The sequence below is a fragment of the Apus apus genome, chromosome 1 (assembly GCF_020740795.1).
Source record: "Apus apus isolate bApuApu2 chromosome 1, bApuApu2.pri.cur, whole genome shotgun sequence".
Lineage (NCBI taxonomy): Eukaryota > Metazoa > Chordata > Aves > Apodiformes > Apodidae > Apus > Apus apus.
In genome coordinates, this window is record NC_067282.1 from 80,376,770 (window position 1) to 80,399,395 (window position 22,626).

Genomic DNA, 22,626 nt, shown 5'->3' on the forward strand with positions numbered 1-22,626 from the left:
GAAGAAGGGGCCCAGCAGAAGTCTCCCTGCAACCCACGGCGAGATGTCAGGCTGTCCCCCTGCACTTGTGGAGGAACATGCTGGAACATTCCCTGAAGGCACCAGGAGGGGTGAACTTGGCCAATGGACTTGGATGTTGTGGCCAGGGGTTTTGCTGCCAGTGGACTCTGATCACTCAGCTTTGGAAGACCCTGGTGCCAGGGGAGGTGGCTGTTCCCGAAGCAGCCTGTGGATCTGTGGGAAGCCCAGGCTGGAGCAGCTCTGGACCTCGTGGGAAGGACTCATGAAGGAGAGGTTCATGGAGGACTCTCCCATGGGAGGGACCCCGTGGGGAAGCAGGGAAGGACTGTGAGGAATCCTTCTTCCTGAAGGGGAAGGAGCAGCAAGAACCACCAGCTTGTGAACTGACTCTTAACCCCATCCCCTGTCGCTCTGTGCTGCTGGGGGGAAGGAGGGAGAGAAACCGGGAACAAAGGGATTTGGGCCGGGGAAGAAGGGAGGGGTGGGATAACATATGCAAGCCCTGCTCTGTGTGTTGTCTGTGTCCTGTGTGTGTTTGATTAGTGTGAAATTAAACTATTATTTTTTTCCACAAGTTGACTCTATTTTGCCCGGGACCTTAATTGGTGAAGAACCCTCCTTGTCCTTTGTCTGAACCCAGGAGCTTTGTCCTCCTCATCCCAGAGTATATATGTGTGGGGGGGGTAGTTGAGTGAGCAGCCATGGGGCTGCTCCTTTGTTGTTGTGTTGGGCCCAAAACCATGACATTAATGGCGAGCCAGGCAGGAGAGAGACAAGGAACTACAACATTGCCCAAGAAGTTGCAGCATCTTTATAGTTGGAAATACTCAGAATGCAACTGGATGAAGCTCTGCTCTAACTAGAGCTGATTTGAGCAGGAACTTTTACTACATGACTGCCCCAGCCACCTTCCTTTCAACCTAACTTGTTCTGTAATTCTCTGTCACATCTTTTTTCATCTGGTGTGTGAAGTGGCCTAAGTTTTAAAACTCGCAGAAATGCAGAATTAGGGGTATTCTGTAGCAGCAGCTACATATATTCACCAAGTTCATGGAACTTTTTTTAAGTTCCACAAAAACTTAGAAATCAAACTTAAGCTCAGTGCCTAGTTAATCACATACTTTTCCATGAAGCATGGTTTTGTTTCATATTGTCATGATTTTATTTTAGATTGTCTCTGTTTCATATGTATGTTAGCTAAGTAATGTCTGCTCAGCCTGTGCCTAAATGCCTGATGAATGCCTCTTAGACCTAGTAGTTAGAACTCACGAGTTAAATAAGAAATTTTTGTCTTTGGGAGTCAAGGGAGGTGGACTCTTACTGCCAGCCTTGAATTTTAAAAACCTGAGAGTTAATTTTTTAAAATGTTGTGGTTGCTCCCACAACAATGAATGCAAAACAAAACAAAAATGCTTTTGTAGTTTGCATAATCAGATTTCTGTTGTGAAACTCAAAAGCAGATATGTTTCTGTTTGGCTACAATGTAGACTTTCATTGAAATGAAATGTTTTAGGGCAGGTAGATAGCATAGCACCTTCTGGTTTCCCAGGACATGTAAATTCATGGTGCTAGCAGCTCCACATGTTCAGGAAGACCTTTCAAGATTATTCTATCCAAAATCCTGGTAAATTCCTTTGCCATGCTGAAGATTTTTAGAAAGGATGATCTTGAAACATCTTCCCTGTCTGCTACTTTAGTTCTTCAAATAAGGGATCTTGAGTAGGGAACTTCATTTCAGGATTGAAAAAAGAATGGGCTTTAACCTTTCTGAAGGCACAGAAAACCACGGAGGTGACAGACAAGAAGCAGAAATGTGGTGCCAGATGCTACAGTCTGCCAATAGAATATAAGTACTGGTGGAAATCACACTATCTCACCCAATTTCTGGTGTACTGCCTTCTTGTGCAAAACTTTTGCATTGAATAAGTTAATTTCACCTTTATTTTTTAATTTATTTTCAAACATCAGGGAATCATCAATTATAAGAGGATAAAAATTCCTTCATGTTTGTTAAAGCATTTTCATTAAAAGGCAATGGAAGAGAGGATACTAAGAGAATTTAAAGGAAAGAACAGAAATAAGACAATTTCATTCTGTTATCTCTGGCTCCATACTAGACCTTGTAATAATAAGGTGATGTATTGAGAATTGAGTACCAATTATTAATCTTTAATCAGAGCTTTACAGTAATTTCAGGAGAAAATTCAGGAAGTAGAAATTTTGAAGTAACTCTGCAAATGGTGTAAATAGAATTTTTAAAATTATAAAGTTCTCTTTGTCATTCTAGAGACGTGCACTGAGTTTACAATTCTGCACAAAGGTGGCCTTGCAGAAACTTTATTTCAAATGGTACACTGGAGTTTCAGAGAATGTTTGTTTCCTCATCTGACAAATTAAATCTACATTAATGACTCCTTGGTGTTTCAGGAATTCAAATGGATAAACAAATTTTTAAAGTCCCGGTGCTGACCTTTTGACAGAGGCAGTTGTCTTTCCAAATGTTAGATAGCCATTGAATTTAAATAGGTTTGCTTTTTTAAATGCAAAACTGGTATAGTTTAGCCAGAAGTCCTTTCCTGTTACTTGACTTTTACTCCTGTTTATGAAGATGCCATGATTTCATTAGTTTTCAAGTTACTCTTGACTTCTGGGGTTGTTGTGACCCGAGTTTTTCATGTCAAAACAGAGAAAGGAGGACATGGAAGGAAGACTATGGAACTGTAAAACAGGCAAAATATTCAGAGGTTCAAAGCATCAGTTATTTATAGAGGTATGGAACTCATCTTTAACTTAAATTCCCCCAAACTTGTCAAGGTTAATATTTGTTTTGGTTTTTGGTGTGTATGTTGTGTTTGTGGGTTTTTTTCTGATTATTTAAAAGCTATTATTTAGTTAAGACTAGACAGTTTTTTTACAATCGTGGAGCTGCCTTATGCCATCTCCACCACCACTCTGATTACAAGCATAAATAGGAAAAACCCACTTTGCCCATGTGTTATTTAAATCTATTTTTTTCATGAGATTACCATCAGTGAATTTGTAGGAGTTCTCTGCTTATTGTGTATTTCACTGTCTGGTAGTACTTTTTCCTGACTTTTTTTTTTCTTAATACTATGCCAGTTTTCTTAGGTCTTGTTCCTAATCCAGTTTTCTGTGTCTGGTTCTGCATTAGGCATCCATATTTATGGCCTTGCTAACTGCTTTTCCTTGCAGTGGTTAAAAACCAGCAGCTTATTTCATGTGTGGATTTAATCTATCTTAGTGTGTCCCATTGATTGCAAACAAGTGGGAGATCACACTAAAGATGCTTTAGCCTCCTTGAGAGGGGAAATCTGCTGAAAAACATGCAGTAGTGACTCATTGTGGGAATGTACTAGTCTGCCAGAAACTTGAGCTATTTCACTGTGGATTTTGTTTGAGATACAGAATTTAAATACTGTATCACTGTTCAGATTGAATGAGATGCTTCTAATTGTTCAGTGGAACGCAGCCATCTTAGCTGTATAGAAAGGCCAAGGAACGTGGTTAGTTTTCCAGTACTAGAGGTAGCAGTGCCTAAACTTGCTACTTTGTGCATCCAACACTTCAGCCTGAAACTTAAACTGTTTCTGCATGCTAGCAAACAGAAATTCTGGAGTACTACTGTGACTGTTTCTCAGATGAGTCAGTTGGCACCTTGGGGTTAAACGACTTGCTGATGGTCCCTGGAATGAATCAGTGATGATCCCAAAATCCTGATGAGTGGCCATCTTTCTCAGCTGCAGGTGGGGTGGTTAAGGTGCACAAGCGCAGCCGCTCGATACGGGGTGTCCTCCATCAGCAGCTCCCGGCGCAGCGGGACAGACAGTCTGTGAGAGGTCTCCACGCGGCCGTCTGGAGTTTCTGCTTTGTAATGAGTGTTCGTTTGTGGGGAGTGAAATCCGAAATGTCTGGCTGTCGTGGCTGGGAGCTAATTCTTTGTTCACAGAGATCTGTGTTTTAATGCTGTTAATGTTTTCATTTCATTCACTCGTTAGGGCAATAAAAGAGATTGTATTCTTGGCAGACGGATGTAACCCCTACCAAATTAGGACCTCTGGCAATTTGAACTTTTGCCACTCAACTGCTGAGAGACAGCAGCTACCAGGGTGGCTGTTCCCAGCTAGTACAGGAGGCAAAGCAGACCCAGCAAAGCAATCCCTCCTCCAGATGCTGCTGGAGCTGCTCTCTGTGCTTCTGAGGGACTGTTCACACTGTGCCTGTGCCTGACTGCGTAGGTGCAATTAGAGTTTAGGCATATATTTGTGCTACAGTCAGGAGTGGATTACAGCCTGGAAAACATACCTAGTCTACCATCAAATAAATTAGCTCAGATAAGAATCACATTTGAGACGTGACATCATGCGCTCCTCTTCTGAGTCCTGGCTGCCAGGCTTCTCTGCAGCGGTTGCTCCAGCAAGGAGAGACCGCACTACCCGACTGCAGAGTAGACGCAGCTTCAGTCACCGCTGCAGTCTCTTCAGTCACCTGATTTAAGCCATAATCTTGTTTCATGCTCTGCTGAGCTTCCCCTCTGCACCAGCCTCATTGCATGTGAGGTCACAGGACCATAGGATAATTGAGGTTGAAGGGACCCCAGGATGTCATCTAGCCCAACCTCCTGCTTCAAGCAGGCTCTGCTGTAAGGTCAGGCCAGGTTACCCAGGGCTTGCCCAGTGAAACTTTTGAGTAACGAGTTGCTAAAGGAATAAAAGCTGATTAAAGATTTATGAAGCATGTCACAAGCAAGAAAGCTCCCAGAGAATGGGAAAGGGTAGGTAAGGGGAAAGACTGATGACAGGTCTGTGTTTAAAAGGAGCAGAAAGACAACGGTATGGCAGGAGAACTTTTCCTTGCATCAGCAAGGATCTCAAAGGGAATCTGACAGGTAGATTTTAATAAAAAAAACTTGTTTGCATGGTAAGTCTGAGAAGCTCTTGTTCATATTGCTGTGACACTGAAAGAGGATTACTTTTTTTTTTTTACCAGTAACATGAACTAAAGTGAGAGTCACTGGTATTCTTCCAGCATTGTATCAGACTGCTCAAGCCCAGTTGCAACACAGGTGCAACTTGCTCTGTTGAGGTCAACTAAAGGCCCTGTCTGTTGAAAGTTGGTGGGGTATACTAGGAAAATTATTGCCTTGCATATATTCTATGCCCTTTCCTTTTTTCTGAGCATTTGCTGAGTGCTTCTGTCAGAGGTGAGCTCAGGGAGAGGAATGGGAAATAATAAGTGAAAGTTATCTTTGTGTTGGCTCGTGGAATTGTCATTACAGTGCTACCTTCATCAGGCACTTGTGCCTGAAGGCTCCTGCTGTGTTAAAAGCTTATTGGCTTTACAGATCATGTGCTTCTCGGTAATTTGAATGTGATACTGTCTTAAAACACAAACTTCAACATTTGTAGCAGGAGCAGTTTCATTTGTGTAATGCCTAAACAGTGATTCAAACTTTGTGGTGAGGTTTTATGGACAAATGATAAAACACCAATAGCTCATGCTGTCTTTAACAGCAAAGTGGAGCAGGAGGAAGAGTCTATGGAGAGTAGGATTGATGGTATTGAAGGGAAGAAAGAAGGATTTGCATAGCTTCTGTGTTGGGACTTAATAGCCACATATATCCTTAAGTAAGCACAGTGTAAATGTTCTCCAGGGCTTTTTTTATGCAAGACACTGTGGTTAAAGGTATGGAAAGACCCTTTCATAATAAAACTTCCTGTTCTTTTGATTTAGTGAAAGTTAAGTAAGGAAATGAAGATTAAAGGAGAAGGAAAGTCTAAGTAAATTTCTCTTTCTGGAAACAGACTACAAAACAGCTTTTTGTGTAGGGCATGAATTATGCTTACAAATAAGTAGCACAGTCTTTATAAGTGTTATGTCTCAGAGCTGCTAGGGGAGGAATTTCATATGTAGAGAGTTAGCCATATTTGAAGTCTTAGTTTCTAATGGGAAAAAAAACAAACACTATTTCCTGAATTAAAAAAAAAGTCTTGAAACACAAAACCCCAGAAAACCAAAAAAAAACAACAAATAATATGTAAAAATTGTCTACAAGTTTTGAAAGTAATCTTTTATAGTTAATGTATTTAGCTCTCAATTTCACATATTTTAGTATAGAAATGTTTATAGTCTACAATTATTATATCTGCAGAGAAAATAGTAAGATTTGTGTGCACTTCCTGCACCAAGATACACTTTTAAATCTTACAAATATATGTGAATTGTACTAATCAAAGAACAATGGAGAAATGCACTCCCTCTCTAAATGTTGTGTTAAAAACTGGTACTGAAGAATGCTGAGGTATTAACCAAAGTGAAGGATAAAACTATGACAGGAGGACTTTGATGTTTACTATGGTAAATCATTCATGTGTTAACAAATTTTGGAAATCAACTTTTTTCTCGTTTCTAGTTTGTATTTCCTTATGCAATATATTTGGTTCTTATGAGATTAACTGTTCAAGAACTTCATCCCAGGTTTGCATGTTATTTGCATAGTGTGCCTACTACTGAAGATACCAGCCAACACTAGTACATCTGTAAGCTGTACTGTGGCCATCTTCATTTTGGGAGGTTGGTTTGAGTAGAGTTGACTTGTAAAATAGTAAATCCCTGAAAACTACAGGGATGACTGCATCACTTTGTGACACATTACATATTGGTTGGTGCAGTTTGTGAGGAAGCAGGTGGGGTTTGTCATAGGTGTGATGAAAAAGGGCAGGCATTTGACTTGGCCCACTTTTGAAAGTTGAAAGTTAATTGTGGCTGATCAGGTGTCTTGCATGTATGAACAAAGTAAGGGTTGTATGTATTTCTCAAGGACAAATTAGTGCCATCCAGTTTCTATCCTCACATACGCAATTCTGTTTTCAGCACATATATCTGATCACTTAATATTAAGCAATTGCATCTACTTTTTGTATGAAAAGGTGATAAAAATACTGCTTGAAATTTTAAGACCACTGCTCCAGTGTCACTAAGTGCAACTTGCAAGTTTTTAAGAAATTGCTGTTCCCCAAGGATTAATCTGTGTTAATTAAAAGACTTTTCAACATTAACATGATAGTAGATAGACTATTAACAAATAAGCTCACTTGCTTATTTTAAGTTCCTTGAAACAAATGTATTTTCAAGTTAAAATAGGATTACTGACCTAATAAAAATAGTAGCTTTGTGCTTAGATTGGATGGGTTGGTGTTATCCAATGTGAAACAATTACTCTTATCCAAAGACACTGACACAAATAAAATTCACATAAGACTTTTTATTCATGTTCTCCTTTCCTACTTATGTTGAGCAGAACAGATTTCATCTAAGAAAAGCTGGCATAACTTTATTCTGGTTAATTAAACTGAGTTGAAACAGGGTTTGAAATTATAAAGATGGTACTGTAAAAATAAAATAGGCAGCAATAGCATATAGCACACACTACAAAGGGTGAGGGTGGTGGGGAGGTGCTCCTCGATACAATTTTAGTCCAAGGAAAAAGCAGGTGCAATTTGTGAAGCTGAAAACATGGTTGCATGTGGTGTTAGTGAAGCCTACCATTGAAGCTGCATAATCTTTTTTGGCAGATGATCTTTGCACAAGTAGCATGGATTTGGGCAGCAGTTCTTGGGTTTGTAAGAGAAGCTGACACCAAGAAAATTCAAGGACATAAATTGATGAGGAACAGAGCTTGTCTTGTGGCTGGCAGTAAATGCTCAGCTGAGTTGAGGGAAGAAATGAACAGGTGATTTAAATGAGGTAAAGCCCTGCTAATTATTTTCATTCAGGTGATAGGCAGTTCAGAAGGTCGTGTGTGCAGGGATAGTGGTCTGCAGGACCCTGGCTGTATGGTAGAATATGGAGCTGTGTGAGACGACAAATAGATTTGGAAATAGAGCTGTGCAGTTAATCGCCTGTGGAGTTGAAGAAAAGCTGGCCAAAGAGTGCAATGTGGGGTTGCTAAGGATAGCAGATAGTTTTAATCTCTGGCATGTGAGTTGTTTTATCCAAATTCTGTTCTTGATTTTCCTGGGTTCTTTTTGCAAGTGCAGGTTACCCCATGTTTAAGGCTGTAGTATGGTTGTGTTTTGCTATGGTGTTCTTGCATTTACCCACAGCCTGAAAAGTGTTCTTCTCTCAAGTGCATATAGATTTGTTAGTGAAGTTGTGCTTCTTGAGTGGATTAGAGTATGAAGTGTGAAAATTGTTCCTTGCTTCTTCCTTTGGTTTTTTTACCAGTTGAAGCAATTGTTCTCCATCCATAATTTTGTACCTTGTTTCTGCTTTGTGAATCTTCTAACCTATGTATTCCTTTTGGCTTTTTGTAGAATAGGAACCTTTTTAATACAAAAAGAGAAGAGAACGCAGGCCTTTGATCTTAAAATGAACCTTTAAACAACAGACCTCCCAAAAAGAACAGAATCATAGAATCATTAAGATTGGAAGGGACCTTAAAGATCATCAAGTTCCAACCCCCCTGCCATGAGCAGGGAACCCTACCACTAGACCAGGTTGCACAAAACCTCATCCAGCCTGGCCTTAAAAACCTTCAGGGATGGGACATCAACAACCTCCCTGGACAACCCATTCCAGTTCCTTACCACCCTTATAGTGAAGAATTTCTTCCTAATATCTAACCTAAATCTCCCCTCTCTCAGTTTAAAACCATTACCCCCTAGTCCTTTCACTAGAAACTAAGAAATTTGAGAATGTGGGAAAATGACTGGAAACATCATCTGTGTGTGCTTCTTGTATTTATCGTAGGTTTGTCAAAATGAAGAGAGGAACCATTCCACAGAAGAACTTAGTAAATCTGAAATCCAGGAGGAGATGAAAAAGGCTAATAGCCTTCCTAGTTTGACTCCTGCAATCAAAACAGCAGATAAAGACAAGCAATCCCGAGAAGGTTTTTTTCATTTTCTTGGAAGCTTGTTTAATATTGCAACAAAATCATCTTTGGTAGAATCTAAACCCTCTGCCTTCCAAGATGAACCCAACAGATCTGAAAAGGATTTACAGAACACAGATAATCTTCCAGAGGATGTGCCGTCAAAGCGTCCAGAAGTTGAAGAGCCTGTCTGTTTAACAGCTAGAATAAAAGAGGATTCTGTAAATAAAGATGATGCCATCTTCAGTGGTGTTGGGAAAGATAACTCGCAGGATCTTCAAGGAGGCTGGAAACGATCTGCAGATGCACAGAAGTAAGTTTTATAATTTAGTATTAAATAAGTGTGTGTGCATGCACAGACCTACCTTAACTAAGTTCTACTGACTGTATGACAGGTGACTGTCATGTCTAACGATGGTTGGGTTATGTCTGACTCAATTTTTGCAAAACTCTAGTAGCAACTGCCTTAAATGAGAACAAGTTGAGTGCAACAAAGTATAACTAAAGAAGATTTTCAAAAGTCTCCTGATAATAGGTAGATCCAGTGTAGATATGTCTACATGGTAAGAGAGGTTAAAGATGTGCCATTTAGAAATATGTTCAATATTGTAGTCTACTTTAGAAAAAAGTGTAAAGAGCTTATATCTGTCCATATTGTGGCTAAATAAAGGTTAGAATGTTTGCCCTTTTATCACGTACTTGTTCAGTGGTTTTGCTTCTGCAATAAGGTTTCCTCATTTTTAAATTATCTTTCCTGGTTTATTTGACTTGGAGACTTTTGCTTGTGTGTTTTGTTTCCCCTTGTTATTTGGGGTTTTCCTGTAATGTAAAGAAGGTTATATAAAATACTCAATTATCCTAAATATGGAACATCCTTAACAGTCCTGTAATATTTCCAAAAAAGATTTCCAAAGAAATGGTGCCAAGGGCACCAGTGTGTGTTTGAGAGTAGAAAAGCAAAAACATTGGCTGTGATCCACACCATATGTTCTGACATTTGTAGATGTTATGTTGAATATTTGACTATATGTGTGCCAGTACAGCATAGGTTTGGAATTGTGTGTGTGTGTGTGGTACACATCCAGTTTTTGGTATGTGTGTAGAATATGGACTTGTCCACAGGCAATTGATCTGTAGCTCATGTTTACTCAGATCTTCAATACTGATCAGGATATTTATTTCAAACTTAACCACAAGTAATGATTTGGGGTAACCAGTATTCTATTGCAGTGCTCCTGCGTGTATTGCAGAATGGGAAGATATACTGAGAGGAAACTTTTTTTTTTCCTTTTAAGTTTTAAAATTAGAGTTGCACTCAGTATATTTATTGGTGGCACATGAAGTATTTCTTTTCCATATAGGAAGTCAGAGATTCCTAAAGTAGCTGCTTAATGAATTTCATTTCCATATTGGGAATGTCTCCAGCACTCTGTCCTTATTTATTATTTAATAGACCAATGATCTGAGGTGTCTGTCATTTCCCTTAGTATTATAAATGTAACGGCTGATCAGGATATGAATGAGGCTGTGATACCTACTCAGGTGAATTTAGGACTGTATTTCCACCACCAAAATACACTACTGTTTGTAAGTAGTAATAATAATGGTTGTGTTCTCATGGGTACTCTGGTTTGGTCTGTGATGTGGTTGACTGTTTTTTATGACAGTTTCTTATTGTAGCAGCACATATCTGACTGACACTTTTTCCAAACAGTGTGTTGCAGCCCAGCACCACCACTTCACTGATCAATAGAGAAGAAAATTTCTCCTCTCCTTAATCATTACCTGGAGAGGCCTGGGAACATTGTGTTACTCAGTCTAGTTCCTGAACAAACTGTGCTTTTCTTAAAGCTTGTTAAACAGACTGGCTTGTTGCTCAGTCTCTTGTTGGTATTTGCTCTTTCTGTAGTATGCTCTGGAAACTGGCAGGTAAGTTTCATGTCACTGTGCCAGAGACTGTGCAGAAGTGTAAGAAAAGTCACTCCTTGCCTCAAAGAGAGCCTAGCAAAAAAAGACAGTAGACATTAATAGATCTTTTTCACTTCATTCCATGCAGTTTCTTCCATATCATATCTCATCATACTTTCTCCTGTACTATCTTCAATATTTGCTCTTTTTCTTACTCTTCACCCACAGCTACTGATGGTGTTACTCAAGTTGCACTGGTAGTCTGTCCTCTATGCGGAGGTTGTTGTTTTTTTTTTTCTTACTGTCTTCCCCAACAAAGTCAGTCCTCTTACAGGCTATGCCCCTCTACCTTACCTTGAGTCTCTCCTCTCTGTTCAGACAAATAGGAATCTTGAAGGCCAAATATGTGGTGAACTAAACATGGCAATCAGAGCCTGCAAGTAAGTTGATAAGAGGCAGCCACGGTCAGCCCTTAAGAAGTCTTTCTCTTTGTTCCTCCAGTCCCCTGGCTAACACAATAAGGAGCTGATGAATATCTTCCTTCCAGGTAGATACCTCTGACTGCTGCTGGCTTTTCAAAGTGTACACATGAGCTTTGTTTAACTTTCTCATTTTATTTATGCCTAGAAGCCTGTGAATAGGAGTGGTGGAAAGTGACAGAATGTTTGGAGATGATTTTTTTTTTTTAAATTTTTGGTGCTCTGCTCATTTTATACTGCAGCATTTGAGTAGATCTGGAGCTGTGAACTGTTAACATGCTGAGTAGTCTATGCTCAGGTTAGAGGATCAGATGGTCACAGTCTTAACTTGCTTCTTGTGAATTCTTCAGAACAATGTGGATTAATGAGTTTGGCATTAATAAAATCTTGCTGAGTTTGAAAGGTGTGGGTATTAACTCACTGAAGAGACCTTCTTGCTCTGTGCAAGTAGTTTTGAGTTATTTTGGTTTTGCTGAAATCGAAGTTGCAGTTGGCATTTCCAGTTGACCATATTTTAACACTGTTCTACATTGTTAGAAAACTTATGAAAATCAGTACAAATTTTTCTCATAGTTTGCCTGTCTCGTGGTCAGGAAAGCATATAAAAATGTGTTGCTGGCTTCGAGGTAAGGATGAGCTGGTCTATACATTGAATGAAGTTTTTCCATGGAAAATTAATTTAAGTGGAAGAAAAATATAGTGGGTTTTTTTTAATATATATTTTTTTTCATTGTTCCTGTTGTAAAATTGGGCAATCGTGAAACCAGTCACTTTTCTTTTAAACTCGTTCTCAAAAGCACGGTGTATGTTCTGGCCTTTTTGGCTCAGGATATGAATAAGTTAGACAATCTCTGCGGCTTTTGTGTATGTTTTTCTCTGCTGACGTGAGTTGTGTTTCTGAAGCAATTAACAAAGAAATGACAGTCCAAAAGCAGAGTTTTGCACTGTGTACCTTTTTAAAAGTTGGAATCAAGGATAATTCTTTGTTATGGAAGTGATCATGACAGTTTTGTTCTCTTTTGGTTTATAGAAGTTTAAAGGATGTAGAGCAGTTTTTTTCTCTTCAGTACTAGCTAGCTTCTTTACTAAATATTAACTGACTGGTTTTCATTTACCATAGTTAAACTGTAAAAGTGTTCCTGATTGCTGAGGGTTGGAAGAAAGTACCAAGAAGTAGTTGGAAACAGGTGCTGAAAGCACATGAATAGCGATGAGAGAAAAAAAGATGTAGCACAAAGGAGCAGAAAGGTCTGTGGATACCAGGAAGGGAAGGGGTGGCTTAAATGTGGTCCTGTGCTGATCTCTTGAAGACTGGGATCCTAAAAGACAGGTGAGGCATGCTAGTGATCCATATAAATTCAAAGGTACTGTTGATTCTCTCGTTTGATGTGTTCAACTACAATTTTAGCATTTAATGTAGAGCCAAGTTGAAGCTGAGAGCTTTACATATTCTCAAGACCCACTGCATTATTAATCTTACAATCATTTCTCTTGTCATGAGGAACACTTAAATTAATTTGTTAATTCTATACTGTTAAATATTAAATTCAAGGTTATCTGATTAGGGAGGAGGTTGCAATAAGTTAAAAAGGGACAGTTGTTAGGTTGCATAATCCCATTAGAGTTGTTTAAAAAATAAAATAAACAACCTTTCAGAACTAAAATACCTGCCAAATTGTCTCAGATGCCTCTACCCAGGCAGCTTCAATAACCTCATATCCTTAAAGCAATATTTTGCAAAATACAAGGAAATCGGACTGCTCTGACCTGTAGACTGAGGTTAATTTTGCCCTCAGTGGGAGGCCTGGCATTTGGTAAAGACTCAAGTTTCCAGGCCTTGAGCCAAGGAAAGTGGAATTCATGAGCTCAGTCTGTGGAGTACGTGTTAGTAAGGGACAAAATGTAGTAGGTCACGTTACTCCTTCATCACCCTGGCTGGTTGTTTTGGAGGTAATTGTACCTTAAGGGCTTCTGCTTCTTTAATCCAGACAGTGGCAAGTGGTAAAGGAGGAGCACAGATGACAAAACCATGATAAATTGGGCAAAATCTCTAGGCAGCAGTTATTGTGGACAGTAAAATAATGATAGCAGCACTGAAGATGAGTTAGGAGAGTTGGGTTGGCTAAGACTCCAATTATTGAATTCCCTAGTCTTCCCTTTGTCTGGGATGGTTGAAGATTTCCTTGCCATTGAGAAATAAGCAAGCCAATGAGAAATAAAGCAAGGAATTGGGCTTGGTGTATTCTATAAGAGGTTACTGATGAAGAGGTGAGGTCAGTGAAGACTACAATACAGTTTTAAAGTAATGCTTATTCAGCTGTAAGTAGGAAAAAATGCAAAGTTAAGGTATTTCCTACTAAGCATAGAAAAAAACCTCTTACTTAGGTAAGATGGTGGTCTTTGTGCAGAAAGTCCCTAGTGGCAAAGAGGTATGTATAAAAGTAAAAGCTCACATTTAGTTTTCACCTTTGCATTGTATGATGGTAAAAGCCAATCTTTAGCTGATTAAATAAGCCATAAAGATAAAACAATGGAACAGTGGGGATGCACTTTACCTAATTTCTCACTGCTGAAAATCTACGCGAGAGAGATCAAGGCTGGGGGAAGAGGGGCTGGAGAGCAGCAGAGAGGCAGAGAGGGACCTGGGAGTACTGGTTGACAACTGGTTGAACATGAGCCAGCAGTGTGCCCAGGTGGCCCAGAAGGCAAATGACATCCTGGCTTGTATCACGAATAGTGTGGCCAGCAGGAGCAGGGATGTAATTCTCCCCCTGTACACAGCGCTGGTGAGGCCTCATCTCAAGTACTGTGTGCAGTTCTGGGCCCCTCACTGCAAGAAGGATATTGAGGTGCTGGAGCAGATCCAGAGGAGAGAGCAACAAGGCTGGTGAAGGGACTAGAGGGAAAGTCTTATAGGGATAGGCTGAGGGAGCTGGAGCTGTTTAGCCTGGAGGAGACTCAGGGGGGACCTTATCACTCTCTTCAACTACCTGAAGGGAGGTTGTAGTTGGGTGGGAGCTGGGCTCTTCTCCCATACAACTAGTGACAAGAGGAGAGGGCATGGCCTGAAGCTGCACCAGGGGAGGTTTAGGTTGGGTGTTAGGAAGCATTTCCTCACAGAAAGGGTGATTAGATGTTGGAATGGACTTCCCAGGGAAGTGGTAGAGTCACCATCCCTGGAGGTGCTTAAGGAAAGACTGGATGTGGCACTCAGTGCCATAGTCTAGCCGATGTGGTGGTGTTAGGTCATAGGTTGGACTTGATGATCTTAGAGGTCTTTCCCTCTTTCAAGAATTCTGTGATTTCATAAAGTAGGTAACAAATATAAAACATGGGTTTGCACCCATTATTGTTGCCTGGAAACAAGGTCACTTTGAAAAAACTTCTGGTGGAACTCTCTTACTTACAGATATATTGTCTTTTGCTAGCAAGCAGCAATTTGGCTTCAAAATTGAGGCCATTTCTCAAAGACTTCTGACAATGGACTTTCTGCAATACGTACCTGCCATCTTCACAGGAACAGCCATCATGGTAACAGGCAGTAGTCTATGGGGGGCTGAGAATACAAGTCTAAGGGTTTTTCCTTTTTTTTTTTTTTTTCCCAGAAAACAACACCACCACAAACTAATATGAGTAATGACCCTGTTCTGTTGGCTGTTTGCCACTTGCCCATTTTCTAATGTGTGTCTGTATATACATATATTATTTTTTTTGTAATATCCAATAACAATAAGTGGAAGTTGCATATAGTGATGTGCAAAACAATAGTACTTGTGAAACTGCACAGCTTGTTCTAGAGTTCAGCAAGAAGCCTTATTGCATTGCTGAACATGGCTCATGAGATGAGAGTCAAAGTTGCACCCACTCTAAATGTTTTGCTTATAAAATCCTCACCAGTGGTTAAGGGACTAATAGCCCAGTTTAGAGGAATATTTAAGATCCTGACTCCTTATGTGGATTTGGAAGTTAGAATGAGCTCCCAACCCCGCAGCTGCAAGGATTTTTTTAACTCTTAAGTAGGAGAGGGGCTGATTTCAAAAGCGAATGCTCGAAGCGGTATGTTTTTACACTTCACAGCCTACCAGAAGTCAAGTCCTTGTAATAATTTAGAGCATTGCGAGCTGTTTCAGAAAGGGAGCTAGCACCGAGGAGAGACAAATGTCAGACCATTTACAGTTACTGTGTTATAGTGAGGGTTTAGGCTTTTTTTATTGTAAACTCTAGTGAACTAGTTGCTGTACATCTAACTGCATAGTATTTCCCATCTTAGTATTGTCAAAAATCCTGTCCTTTTATTTTGCTCTTTCAGAAAATCATCTCATAAAATCCTTCAGCTCTGCATAATTAATTTCATTGTAATCAATGGTCTTGCCAGGTAATTCCTGAGGAAGAATTTGGCAGAGTGGGGAAGCTGCTGCTACTGCATTTGTTGAAATAAAATCAATCTTGTGATCAGAGCTGTGTCCTCTCTAGTTGCCTCCCACGATCTATTTTACATACAGGACCTGAACATTTAAAACCATAAGTGTACACCCAGCATGACAGTGTCCATCCATCTTTGAAAGCATCTGTTGGGGGATGACAGTAAGACAAACACAAGAGCACTGTGTTGATTACTTCTATTATAACAATATCTGCATAAAGATTCCCATTATATGGGCAAGTATGTATAGTTCTATAGCAATATACAGCCTGTCAGAGATGGGAGAGACAGCTGCTTTTCTTTGTAGTAAGAGGTTGCCTTGGTGGTGGCTCTGGGGAACAGCTGTGAGCCCTGGGTGGTCCTGCTAGCATCTGCCCTGCATGTCTGCAAGCACTGCTATTTGGACTTGGATCAGTTACTTTTGGTCTTAAATCCCTGATGTAATTTGCTACAAGGGCACTTGAAGCAGCACAAGTAGGAGTGGAAGGCAGAGGTATGCATCTTGGTGGGGGGAAAATGGGGAGGGAGTAGTGGGATGTAGTAGTTCGTCTTATGGTGGCTTTCTGGCTTCTGCCTTCAGAAACTGACCCTGGGACATGCAGCAGTGTTCAATTGCTGGTGCTGAGATGGACAGGGAGTCATTGCTGCTACTGGAGCCTAAACTATCTGGGTAGCTCCACCCTTCTAGGACAGCCAAATATGCCCCAAAATTGATTTAGAAGGCTGTCCTGAGATAAGATCAGGATCATCCTGCCCCTAATTCTCTTGCTGAACTGTGGAGGGAGGCTTCCACCAGGGATTGCAGGGTGTACCCAAACTCCCATGGAAGGTTTTAGTGTTAGGTCACTGAAGAAGAGGACTTTGTTATTCTTAAATCTTTTCTTCCAAACACATCCCTATGCATGCCTTCATTCGAACAAGCTACCCTTTAACACTACTCACTTTCAAATTTTCATGTGAGCCCAAGCCTTTGTGGGTCAACTGAGGATACAGGTGCTATGCTGAGCGACCTCTTTCAACAATGGGATGGGTGGATTTTGGGGCTCTGCTGTAGAAGACGTGCAGGCCCAAGCCTGCCTGCCAGAGAAGGGTACCTCCCCAGAGCTGGGACATGAGCCAAAGGAAAGGTTCTTGTGGGAGCCAAAGGAAAGGTTCTTGTGGGCACCAAAGCAAAGATTCCTGTATTTCTGAAGGATGAAAGCTCCTTAGTTTAATAGTAATTCACAACAGATGCATGATGCAAAATTGAGCTAAATTAATTTAGGTGAAAATTAATTCACTGGGTTGTTCTTTCCAGTGAACTTTTTTAATAGGGTTGTTCAACTGTGCAATGCATTTGATTAATAGAGACTGTGTCTTAGAAGTAGCATATTACAGTGTGATTTTGAAGTTAAGGAGCTACCTGCAATGTAATTCTTAAGGTCTTCTAGGCCTTTACTTGTCAAGGACATAAGTCTCATACCTTCACCTTTACTGTTGTTGGGGTGGCAGGTAGCATCAGAGAGAAGGTATCGTGGGGCTCCTGCTTCAAGTAGGTAGGTGGGCTGCTAGAACAGGTAGCCACTTTTGGTTGTCTCTTCAGTGCATGCTCAGCATCTGTGTAATGCTCATAGGCAGGTCTCCTCCTGATACATCTGGCTAACTTCCTTTGGAATCGGTGTACATAGAAGAGAATAATAATATTTTTGTTTCTGGCATCCCGAAGTCAAACCCTTTGGTTTCCTTAACATATCTGAAGCTACACTCTTGAGAGTAGAGGGGTGTCCCAGCTTTAATTCTTCATTACATTTGAGGAGAGGCCAAGAGGAGTAGCTTCCTTCAGCTTTAAGAGAAGGCTAAAGGGAGACCTTACAGGTGTCTGCAGCTCTCATGGAGGCCTTAGACGAGATGGAGACAGACTCCTCTCAGGGACACAGGCTTTTGGGACAAGAGGCAACAGGAACCTGGAATATTGGGAAATGTGTTTTCACCATGAGGTTGGTCAAACCCTGGGGCTTGTGCACAGCGCTCCTGTCCTGACAGTCCATTCTCAGAGGTGCTCAGAAGTGGTAGGACGAGGCTCCAAACACCCTGATCTGGTCGTCCCTGCTTGGAACAAGGGTTGAATTGGATGGTCTCCCATAGTCCTTTCCAAGCCCGTGTTACAGCTCTGTTCCCAAAGGCAAGGCTATCTCTCACAGGGTAGCTTTGAACCATCCATCTTCCAAGTGTAATTTGCTTTTCATTGGGATTTGCAGCATCTTATTACCCCTCCTTGCACATCAGCAAGGCAGCACATGGCAAACTGCTGCAGAGGCAGCACAAGCTGTACTTGTCCCTGCTCCCTGGAAGAGGCAGGTCACAGGCAATTGAGTGTCTGAATATCTGAGTGGGAGAGGGGTGAAGGAAGGGGGGAGCTGGATGACCTGTGTGGCAGGAGGAGGTGGCAGGTAGGTGTGCATGGCTGCTTCCCACAGGTTGGTTGCTGCTAGGTATTGGGGAAAGATGTCAGCAGAGAGCCTGGAGTGATCCCAGGCCCTTTGTGCTGGTCTTGATCTTGCAGCTGCTGGTATTTTGTGTCAGCCTCAATCTGTGCTTGCTTCCTTCAGATTCAAAAGAGTGGGGTTGCTTTCCCAGATGTGGAAGATAATCAAGAAGTAATAGCATGAAGGGCAAGGGGAAGGAAAAGCATTCCTTCCAAGGTCATAGAGACAACATTTGCTTCTATTAAAATTGTCATTGACTTTTAATTGTTCTTATGGAACATTAGCTTTGAAATTTCCTGCAGAATCAACAGTGTGCATATCACTTTGTTCAACCAAACTTTTGACCTTTTAAAATACATATTGTGAAGTCCCAGCACAGTAAGTATTTCAAACTTCAGATTTAAATCATGAATCTATCCCCTCTAGCTAAAAAATAATTTTCTTTCATCTAAGTTGTGTATGACAACTTTTCAGTTAGCCCACAGTGTCTTTTTTTCAATAAGGCTTTTATTTTTTCCATTTATGAAGATCTGACATGAGTGTAGAAACCAGCTGGCTGAGCAAGTTGGATTCCTCCAGAAGGTTTTTCAAAGTGACTTTAAGACAATTGTTTCCAGACAAAGGACCTTAATATAATTTTTTAAAAGTTGTCAGTTAAGTATGCAGTAGAAAAAAAGCTAAATGAAAAAAAATTAAAATAAACAATAGCATAATTTTAAAATAGTTAGGGAGGGGTAAACAGAAACCACAAGAGACATACTGATTTAGATCAGTGGTTTTCAGCCTGTAGCCTGCAGATCTCTGCTCTGGGAGCTACTTCTGAGGGATCTGAGAGAGAAGATTAGGGGAAATGTGCACATGGATGCTCGAAGAAGCAGGAGACTGCTGGGCTGTGGAGAAAATATCTGGAAGAGTGAGGTAAAAGGAAAAAATGGCCATAGCGTGTTTCGGGAGAGCAAAGTGCTGCATGCTGCAGAAACAGGCCAGCCAGCAGTATGCTTGTGCTTTGGCACTGCTGAGCCTGGGCTAGTGAGCTAAGCAGTGATGCCTTTACAGGGCTTCTGACTGTGGATGCCATGCTGTGCTGCCTGCGGACCTGAGGTGCTGTACCCATGTAGTGTTGTACCATGCTGTATGGTCTTCCTCTATCTTTTGAAAATAGTCTAGAGTTGTCTGCTTTCTGCATTCTTGTGTGGTACAAGTATAAAGATTGGAGAGGTCACCATCTTCAGTTGGAAAAGATGCAAACAATGTAGTCTTTAGAGATGCATTGCAATAAAGTATTGAAGGTAGTAGGTTTCATCCTGCTTCAGGCCTTCAAAACCTAACAAGATTGTTTTATAACTAATGCCACTTTTTGGGCAAGTTACACAAGATGTTTGTCATATGAGATGTCAGATGTTCCCCTCTCATCCTTGAGATTGCCCCTCTTGAACTTTTTATTTCTCTTTCTGATCAGAAAAAATCTCTACAAGCACCTACTTTTAACAAATGTAGTGTAATTCTTGTTGACATCCTCTCTTGTTGCTGTCAAAGTCTTGTGAAACTGAATTAAGGCTTTATAGGGAATTGAATAGCTTCCTTTGAAGAAGGGAAGGAAGGAATTTCCTAGTATTTTAAATATGTGACAGAATATACACTGGGTTCTGTGTATAATCAGGATGTCATCTTTATTCTCATGTGAATTAAAAAAATAAAGTAAAATTGCAGTTTTAAAGGTGGGTTCTGAACTGGCATATTCTTTTGGTAATCAGCAGTGACTTGTTACTTTTCATGTCTGTGAAACAAGCCTCTTGGGACACGTTCAAAAGATTTTCTGTGACACAACCTGCTTCTAAGTGTGTTTCATAAGACTTACAGCTGAATTGCTGCTGCCTCACAGGGACATGGGTTTTCATTTTTTTAATGTCTCATTGTTTCATAAGTGTTTATGTTGAGCACATTTTTATGTACTCTAAAAGTAAACGCATTAGGACTAAAAGGTCTGTTGGCAAAGTATTTATAATATGCTGAGCATCAAATTCTTTATCAAAGGCCAGAGATCCTGAGGTTGCCCTGTCTGTGGAGGAGAGGTGGATTGCTATTTAAAATAGCATCCACTGCAGAAACCCTTGGTAGAGGCAAGTCTGGAGGAGAGCAGACCTGTGTGTTAGGAGACACTGGCAGAGGGCAGCTACAGGATAAGGCTCTGCAGCTGAAGTGGTGCTGTAGCCAGTACTAGTCAACATTGGGTTTGTGCACAGGGCAGATCCCTCTGAGTCTTACTCAGACTTCAAATTGATCAGTTAGAGGATAAAACTATCCTCAGAATACAAAGGGCGAGCAATAAGAGTTGGGAGAAATTATTAAAAGCACCACGTTGGCAAAGAGAAACTGAGAATGTTTATTTTGCCTACCATGTATAATAAATGGTATAACTCTTTGTGGGGATCTGTGGCTCAAATCAGTGTGAATATAGTATATTGTCATGCTGGGTTCTCCTTGTCGTTCTTGTGTAGACAATATTCTGAAAAATCAACCTGTTCATCCCATTTCTGGATGTTTTGGGTTTAAGAAATGCTGAGTTCCTGGGAGATACTTGAAGGCAAAGTTGGGTGTGGGAGATAAACAGAAGGACATTTTCCAGGTTTATCAGAGCACTAATTCCTGCCACGTGTTTATAGATAAATTCTATTTTGTTGCCACCATATACCAGATAGAGTATCAACAGAAGAGTGAAAGACACTCACTAAGAGTTAATTGTCAAGCTGTTGATTCAAAATAATGCCTTGGTTGTGGTGGAAATTAGTATTTGGTACCTTGCAATACCATTGCTGTGTGCACTTTAAACATGCATTGTTATAGTTTTCCTTTTTAAGAATTCATGGAACTTTGATGGAGGATTGGTGCCAACCTGTGTTCTGATTGTTTTCTTAAAAGGAATTTTCTCTGCATTTAGGACAGTTGTAGACTGACTTATTTTTGAGGTTGGCCAAAGCATGGGGAAAGCTGATCGTTTTTGTAAAAGGTTAACAGTGGTTATTTGAAACATTTTCATCCCATTCTGACTTAACTGAAGTAGGAGAGAGTACTCAGTAAAATTAATTCTGAATGAGAGCATGATCAGGTCTTACTTACATTTGTAAGACTCTTTTTTATTATGGCTGTGTCTATCTGCGTGAGTGTAATGTACTATAGAACTCAACAAATCCTTTCCCTAAGACTTTTAGGATCTTTGGAGCTTTGGAAAGTATTATCTAATGTAGAAGAAAGTTTTCTGTGAGGAAGTGGAAAATAATGTAATTTTTTTTTTAAGGAAAACAAGCAAGTTTATTTTTTCACTACTACTCTTTTTCTGACTAGATTTTGTTTTCTTCTCAGAAATGTGTATATTTCTTTGAAGAGCTGTGAAGGCAACTGAAACAAATGGAAAGTGTGATGTTTAGCAGCTACCACTGTTGGTATCTCTGGAAACGAAACTAGTGGTATAGAAGGCTAAATGTAGGCATCTAACTTTGCAAATGCTTGGGAGACATGGTGTTTTTACATTACTTTCCTATTTCCTCTATAACTTAATATACCTGGTTAATAAACCCTATACTGAGATTCTGCTGCAGCCTTGATCAGGGATTACAATTAATTTAACCCCACGACAAACTTAATTTTTACATTCTTATAATGTCTTGAGTTTTCTTGTTCAGATACTTTGGTATTAGCCTAAATATACCTGGCAATGTAAACATTAACATAAATTAATGTTTATATATCTCTTTTAATGTTTAAGAATATAATTTCACCTCTAGTTCACTTATACTCTTTTCATGTTCAAATATTGCTCAAGGAAGGAGCTTAATATTTAAAATCACAACTAAGTTCCCTCTTCAAAATAAAATTAATACTCAAGTATAAATCTGGTCCTTTAAAACCATGACAAAAAAGAGATTCTATTTTAGGCTGGTAAATCCACTCCATTTTTATATTATTTTCTACCTATTGAGAGGATACATACTCAAGATAGATACAGACAATATTTGAAGTTATAGCTACTGAATTATTCTCAAAATTATTTATTTTGCTGTTCAGTTTTCCTTAGGAATTTCTATTCCTTAGGAATATTCTATTTTTCACTGAAATTGTCTTCAGCTCTAGCAGTAATAACTTCTCAATAAGTGTGAACTAAAGATAAGCTGCAGCGAGCTTTTAAAAAAGCTTTTAACATGTTTTTTATTTATTGCAATGTTTTTTGTATCAAAAATCAAAGTCTTAGCTAGCTCCTTTTTTTAAGAGACTCTTCTGAAAGGAGTATGGCAATTTCCGAGACAGGTGAATGGCCACTTCTAGTCTCTGGGTTAGCAGACATGGGGTCAGACTACATAAGAGTTTGAAAGGCTTTGTTCTTAGCTGGGGAGGGACAAAGGCAAAATAGACTTTAAGCATAGTCTGAGCATCTGCTTTGTC

The 22,626-nt window shown here is 40.0% G+C and overlaps 1 protein-coding gene across 2 annotated transcripts in view; it reads left to right on the forward strand.

Annotated features, from left to right (window-relative positions):
* CRYBG3 (crystallin beta-gamma domain containing 3) overlaps nt 1–22,626 on the forward strand; it is a 99,402-nt gene that overhangs the window by 21,076 nt on the left and 55,700 nt on the right. For both annotated transcript variants that reach the window (XM_051608926.1, XM_051608927.1), the window contains exon 3: nt 8,791–9,227. In XM_051608926.1, coding sequence (XP_051464886.1) covers nt 8,791–9,227 — 437 coding nt within the window. The remainder of the gene's footprint in view (nt 1–8,790; nt 9,228–22,626) is intronic.